This window comes from Chiloscyllium plagiosum, chromosome 24 (assembly GCF_004010195.1).
Source record: "Chiloscyllium plagiosum isolate BGI_BamShark_2017 chromosome 24, ASM401019v2, whole genome shotgun sequence".
In the NCBI taxonomy this organism is placed as follows: domain Eukaryota; kingdom Metazoa; phylum Chordata; class Chondrichthyes; order Orectolobiformes; family Hemiscylliidae; genus Chiloscyllium; species Chiloscyllium plagiosum.
In genome coordinates this window covers 34418333-34425494 of record NC_057733.1, presented here as the reverse complement: position 1 = coordinate 34425494, position 7162 = coordinate 34418333, and the positions used below count along the sequence as shown (strand labels likewise).

At 36.0% G+C, this 7162-nt stretch overlaps 1 protein-coding gene across 2 annotated transcripts in view; it reads left to right on the top strand.

The window, feature by feature from the left end:
• The window catches only part of slc38a10 (solute carrier family 38 member 10), a 130752-nt gene that overhangs the window by 109685 nt on the left and 13905 nt on the right, over positions 1–7162 (top strand). For both annotated transcript variants that reach the window (XM_043714767.1, XM_043714766.1), the window contains one exon: positions 6535–6690. In XM_043714767.1, coding sequence (XP_043570702.1) covers positions 6535–6690 — 156 coding nt within the window. The remainder of the gene's footprint in view (positions 1–6534; positions 6691–7162) is intronic.

Genomic DNA, 7162 nt, shown 5'->3' with positions numbered 1-7162 from the left:
CTATACGTTTCAAAAGGAAGACAGCAAAATGGGGAAAAGCAATGTAAACTAAATAGCAAACATTTCAAAATGGGGTGCAGGAAGAATGAGAATGGAGCTAGGTGTTGGTGTTACCAAGAAAAATCTTTGGAAGTGGCAGGACAAGTAAGGTAAAGTTTTTTATTTTAATAAAGAACACATAGGATCCTTGGATTTATAATTATGAAGGAGCAATAAAGATATTTGACCCCAGCTGGAGTATTTTTACCAATTTAGACACCACACTTTTGGCATGCCTTTGAGGGGATCTTGGAGTGATTTACCAAGATAATATCAGAGCTGAGGGGCATTTGTTCCATTTAGTACCAAAAGGGAGATTTAACAAAGGTTCAAGATTCCAAGGATGTTTGATTGACTAAACAGGGCAAATCTCCTCGGACCAGACGGAGATTAGTAACCAGTGGAGGTAATTGAAGATTTAAAACACAGTAATGAGGAAGTTGAGAATTATTTTCTTGTAGTGAGTTGAGATTAGGAATTTGTAGATTAGATTGGATTGGATTCCCCACAGTGTGGAAACAGACCATTTGGCCCAACCAGTCCACACTGACCCTCCGGAGATTAACCCATCCAGACCCATTTCCCCTCTGACTAATGCAAATTTCTGATTTATTATCTGAAGAAATGGTGAATACAGATTCAATAGCAACTTCCAAAAATATAAATAGTAGAAAGACAAATAGTTGCAAGGCTATTGGATATGCTATAGGAAAGATACAATTGTATTAGATAGGTGCAGATTTTAAGGTAGAAGACACGAGATTTAGAGAGGTTTTTGAGGAAAAACATTTTCAGAGGGTGGTGGGAATCTCGAATGCACAGCCTGGGAGGATAATAAAAGATTAGATTAGATTACATTACATTACAGTGTGGAAACAGACCCTTCGGCCCAACAAGTCCACACCGACCCGCCGAAGCGCAACCCACCCATACCCCTACATTTACCCCTTACCTAACACTACGGGCAATTTAGCGTGGCCAATTCACCTGACCTGCACGTCTTTGGACTGTGGGAGGAAACCGGAGCACCCGGAGGAAACCCACGCAGACACGGGGAGAACGTGCAAACTCCACACAGTCAGTCACCTGAGGCGGGAATTGAACCCGGGTCTCAGGCGCTGTGAGGCAGCAGTGCTAACCACTGTGCCACCGTGCCGCCCAAATGTGGGAAACTTGACAATTTTTAAGAAGTGCTTGGATGAGCGCTTGAAATGTCCTAATGTGGCTATTGGTCAAGAACTGGAAAGTGAGATAAGTGTAGATAAATTGGCATTTACTTGTACTATGTGACTGTATGACTCTTAAGAACAAGGAGCTTGAATTAATTGGAATGCTGTTCAAAAACCAACACTCCCACAATGGGCCAACTATTCTCCTCCTGTAATTTGTGATCGAGTCTCCTATTTACCATGCATGCTGTTCAAGTAGCCTCTAATGGGGAAATTCGCAAGTTATGTTGGTCAGGATGACTCGCAGCCTGTCCTTTCAGCCTGTTGGGAAGTATTTATCTGCATTCTGTCCTTTTTTCATGGTGGAGGTATAATTGCAATTGGGAACAGGCCAGATGAACTGGAGATGAAAATTTTAGTCCCTATGGCAAATGCTGCTTTATTTTCCGATCTTTCAGTTTGTGTAAAATTGAAGGTGCTGTGTCTTTGTGTAGGTGCTGCCACCTGGCAATTATCACCTTTAGTTCTGAATTTGATCAAATTATTAGAAGAGTTCCTCACCAGAAGCAAAAATTTCTTCATGTCAGTATAGAAGATTAATGAGTAAAGACTGTGAAGTATTAATTAAACTGGGAATATTGATGAGAAGTAATTTTTTTTGCAATTGAATTAAAGTTCTCAGGAAGAAGTGAGGTTAAGTAAGTAAATGTATTTAAGTTTACACAACAGTTTTGGTGCATTTGAAATTCACTGTTAGGCATTTTATTATACTGCAACAATCTGAACAACTGTTCTGGAGTTTGATGAAAAAATCTGTAATTCCAAATCAGTCCTCCTTACAGTTACACAAAGTAACATGTTTTAGCCCTTTGAAGTTAGCAGTATAGTTTTTAAGCTAAATCGACTAAATGCACCGTTTAGAGTATCCTGAGTTTAAGTAGTGTTCTTTGTGTACTGCTGTTTAATTGCTGTCTCTTAAGCAAAAGGTCCTAAGGGGAAATGCAGAATCATTGGTAGTTCACATGAACGACCACACTTGAATATGAATATTTCGGAAACTAAGCATCATAACGTTTGTTTTTAATTCCAAACATCATTTCTGTAGAAATATATTATGAAACATAGCATTCTGAACAGTTCTTGACTTTTTTAAAAACTTTTTTTTAAACTTCAACCTTTTTTTCTCTTTTTTTTTTGGTCGTCTTATTCTTTACATTATACTTAATATAGAAGGTTGAACAGACTTGCTTCTGTGCACAGTTTTGCTAAAGGGCTTTTGTAGGATTGTTGACATATAGTACTGATACTGCAATCTATTTTTCTCCACAGACTTGGGATCGGAGTTTTTAAAAAAAAATGTCTCTTATGCCATTGATCAGCTTGTCTGTGGGATAGTTGCTTGTGATTTCAAGGCCCTCAGTCTTTTGGTGTATCTGTGCCAAGACTTACCTAATTACGAGTTAGTGATTCTTTCGTGTTGAGAAAAATGTCTATTACCTTGATAAAATTGGTGGTAACCCTCTGCATTAGTTTGTGATTTTATTATTCCTATTGATGTGATGAGTTTTTCTGTGACATCTACAAAGTTAATTATACAAGAGTGTGGTTTTGTACCTTATTACATAAGTTTTTTTAGTATAAACGTTTAAATAAACTTTGGATCTGCATTGTATTCAGTAAATAGTTGCATGCCATAATCATGAGTTGCTTTTGAAAGTTGCATTAATTGACTATAAACATTGGAGGAGCTAGTTCTTACCAAAATTTTATATATCAATTTTTTAAGAAGATATTTATTTCATGGAAACATTAATAACTGGTTAGGACCCATGATTATTTTGAAATATTTATCTTTTCTGTTTTCACAAGTTATATTTTTGACAGATTTGCATTTAAAAATTTAAAACATGTGTGTTCAATGCATCAAAGCTTCAGTTTATACTACTCCATTGTTAAGAATGCATTCACAGCACAAATTAAGTATTGGTTAAAAAGGGTGTTTGCGTATCCCGAAGTGAAAGTAATTCTTCCATGCAGTTTCCTTCTATTTTGCTCTTAATCTGGGGACCCTGATTTTGGATTTAGTTATATTTTCCCTGTGATTCATACAAACTCTTACTGGTTGTTCTTTCACTTCATATTGAAGTGACTAATTTTAAAGGAAACATTGGTGTTTAGTTGGATTTAACTTACAAATTTGATAAATACTGAATCTACCAACTTTCAGAATTTCTTTTTACTACTTTGCAGATGATAAGATTAAAATGAAGTATGAGAGACAATGTAGAGAAACAAGTTTATTAAAAATTAAGAATTCTCTCAAATGCATTTATATTATTTTGCAACAAATTCTCTGTAGTTCTCCCCTTGGTTTAATTCACTAATAGATTTGAGCTTTCTCAAGCCTTGAGAACTTGAAATGTTTGGCCTTTCAATAGGATTGAAACATTTTTTAATCATGCACCAATGCTGAATAATGTAACATTAATATGTCCTTTCTTGGGACATGATACAGGAGCTGATGAAAGCACAAGTGTATTACTGACAGCCTTTAATCATAAGGTTTGTTGTTCTCATGTAGAACTAGCTGTGTATTGTGTGATAGTCACTCGTTAAAAATATGTATAATTTATTTTAAAGTTGTATTGATTGCTGGCTGTGTAAGAACTTGCATGATACTGCTTATAAAACTCCAGTGTCTCAAGGTGAGATTTTTGAGAGATGCAGGCCTCCTGCTACTTAACTAAATGTTACTTTGCTGTTCACCATTGTTTGCTATTATGCTTGTATTAATAAGTTAAGGGTTTCTCCTGTTGAAGGTATGGGAGATTAAGTTTTGCAGATCAAGTATGAGCAATGGGTCAGATACTTTAAGAGGAAAGCAGACATGTTAAGAAACTGTCTCCAGGATTTTAATTTCTAAATCATTGATGCATTATGGTTCAAACCATTTTTTAAAAATAAAAGTTGTGCAGTGCATAATGGATTGGGTGTATAATGGACTGGCCATTGAAAGAAAATACCTACAGAAGTAATTTTCTTCTTCCACCATTAGAAAGTAAATTTGGATAGCAAAAGTGTAATTGGCTAGCATGAAGTATGATGCAGGTTTGTGTTGTAAACAGGAAAACTATTTTAGAGAGATCATGATTAAATCAACTTGACAAAAAGAGGAAATAGGCAGGAAAGTTCTTGCTTCCTAGCAGCTGGTTAAAGAGTAACATTTTCCTGACAAGTGACTTCTTTGCAGAGCAGAACTGTGTGTAACATTAGATATCATAATTGCCAATATTTTAAGAATAAATTAATTTTTATTGTGCTGATTTAGTTATTAAGAGATCTATAAGCACAAGTCACAGGTTCACAATTAGTATTGTATTGTTTTGCTAAGCTTAACCCTGGGGGAATATTGGATCAAAATTACTGGCTGGATGTCCAAATGTAAACTTTAAATAGAGAAACCTCCACCTGAAACCAATCAATATGTAGTAAACTATCCCAGTGTATAGTTCTGTTATGGTCCATTAGTCTGGCTTGTACTACACCTGTGGTTTCTGATGCTTATGGGTGAATACTGAATGAAGAAATGATATCACATTTGTTATGCAATGAGATGGAGGGGATTAGTGGGAAAGAAATCTGATTAATAAAATTGAAATGAAGTTATGATTCAAAATCTGATTTCTACAAATTAGAACAGTATTTTCTTTTTAAACAGGTCCCACAAAAGGCTTATTTAGGATTACACGGTTAAACTTTTTATTTCTAAAATTTGCTTTGTAGATTTGAATACTTTGAATACTTAAAACAGAATTCAATACCAGAGAGTTAGCAAAATATCATTGTTACACTTTCAACTGCAAAACAAAATACTGTAATAGAGTTAAATATGATGAATTAGTCCCATATGTTGTATTTCAGGTACTATTTTCTTAGAATGGTGTCTATTGCCACCTATTGATCATGTTGGGAACAATCTTTTCTAGAAGCAAAACCTTTAAGAGACAAAATCAAATTTTCCAGTTGATCATTTTTTAAGTGTTTATATTTCAGTTTTTAAGGACAGTTTCATTTTAACATTTGAATGTGCCTTTCAGTCACCACATTTGTGACCATGATTCTGTTAAATAGAATACATTGATTTGAGCAGTATCAGATTTAATGTCTTGAAGTTTTAATACTACTGTGTCTAGACCTATTCTGGATTAGTGGTTCTGGAAGAGCACAGCAGTTCAGGCAGCATCTGAGAAGCAGTAAAATCGACGTTTCGGGCAAAAGCCCTTCATCAGGAATAAAGTCAGAGAGCCTGAAGTTTTCCTCCTCTCTCTACAAGAATCTCTGAGTCCCGCTCCCACTGCAAATGTCAGCACTGTCCCCATGACTTGTCCTACCTGCCTATCTTCTTTTCCATCTATCCACTCCACCCTCTTCTCTGACCTATCACCTTCATCCCCTCCCCCACTCACTTATTGTACTCTATGCAACTTTCTCCCCACCCCCACCCTCCTCCAGCTTATCTCTCCACCCTTCAGGCTCTCTGCCTGTATTCCTGATGAAGGGCTTTTGCCCGAAACGTCGATTTTACTGCTCCTTGGATGCTGCCTGAACTGCTGTGCTCTTCCAGCACCACTAATCCAGAATCTGGTTTCCAGCATCTGCAGTCATTGTTTTTACCTGTGTCTAGAGTTCAGTTCAAGAAGTGATTCGGAGATGCCGGTGTTGGACTGGGGTGCACAAAGTTAAAAATCACACAACACCAGGTTATAGTCCAACAGGTTTAATTGGAAGCATACTAGCTTTCGGAGCGACGCTCCTTCATCAGGTGATTGTCCTTCATCAGGTGATCAGCTCAAGAAAGACTGCTAATTCAACTCAAACAAGCTGACTGAAAGCAGGTGGAGCATAAATAAAACTTTTCAATTGCTGAACTAGTCACTTTGTTGAGATCAGTTCAAGGCTTATATATCTTTAAAGGTGAACAATCTTTTGACTTTGCAAATAGTTAACTAAATTTTCTAGTGGTAAACTGAACATGAAATTTTAACAGTTAAAAGTTCTCTGGAGTCACTTTTAGGTGTCAGTCTGAACAAGTTGTACTTTACAGAATTGAGTTATGTCCAGACATAGAGCGGGATATATATTTTAAATGTAAAAACAATGCCAAAAACATCTGAGCATTGTTTAAATGTGTTCAGTTTATCATCTCAAAAATACCTTTTTACAAAAGAAAAAAGATTTTGGATTTGTGAATTCTGTATAAATAGACATTTAAATTGTTCATACACAAATACAGTAATTCTCTGATAATATGAATGTTTGTGTTTAGCTCAAAACAGTGTACTTAAAGAAGCCAGTGATGACAGAGATCGTCCAAAGTTAGACAAGGATGCCATAGAACAACCTCAGATAAAGGTCCCAATAGATCCACCTCAAGACAGGAATCTCAAAGGCGAGGAAGTGCAGCTGGATCGTCCTGACCAAGGTATTGCAAGTTGCGGCTGTACAGAAAATCACTTTCAATTGAAATTGAATATTTTGTTTAGAGACTGACATCTTGATGATCGTGCATACAGCAATATATATTCATATTTGCTCCAGTTCTGTTGTTTAATACAAGATAACCTTATTTGTCCTTGTTCTTTTATCAGTGTTCTGCAAGCCATTCCTTGGAGATTTACAGAGTGACCAGGTTCCCATTTTTCCCCTTTTATGTAAGGGAGTACCAAGCTTAGCAGAATATTTATCCAGGGTTTGGAAGAGATACACATTCTACTTCACATTTATTTTTAGTTTTTAAAATGAGAACATTTTAAAGGTATTGTTTGAGAAAAAAACTTGTACTGAAAGAAATGTCTTTTGAATAAGACAAAATTCTAGTCACTGCTCATTGCCATGAGTGAATCAGAAATAGGTGCCTTTTTTTAAAAAGACAATACCCCTTAAATGTTTTTAAT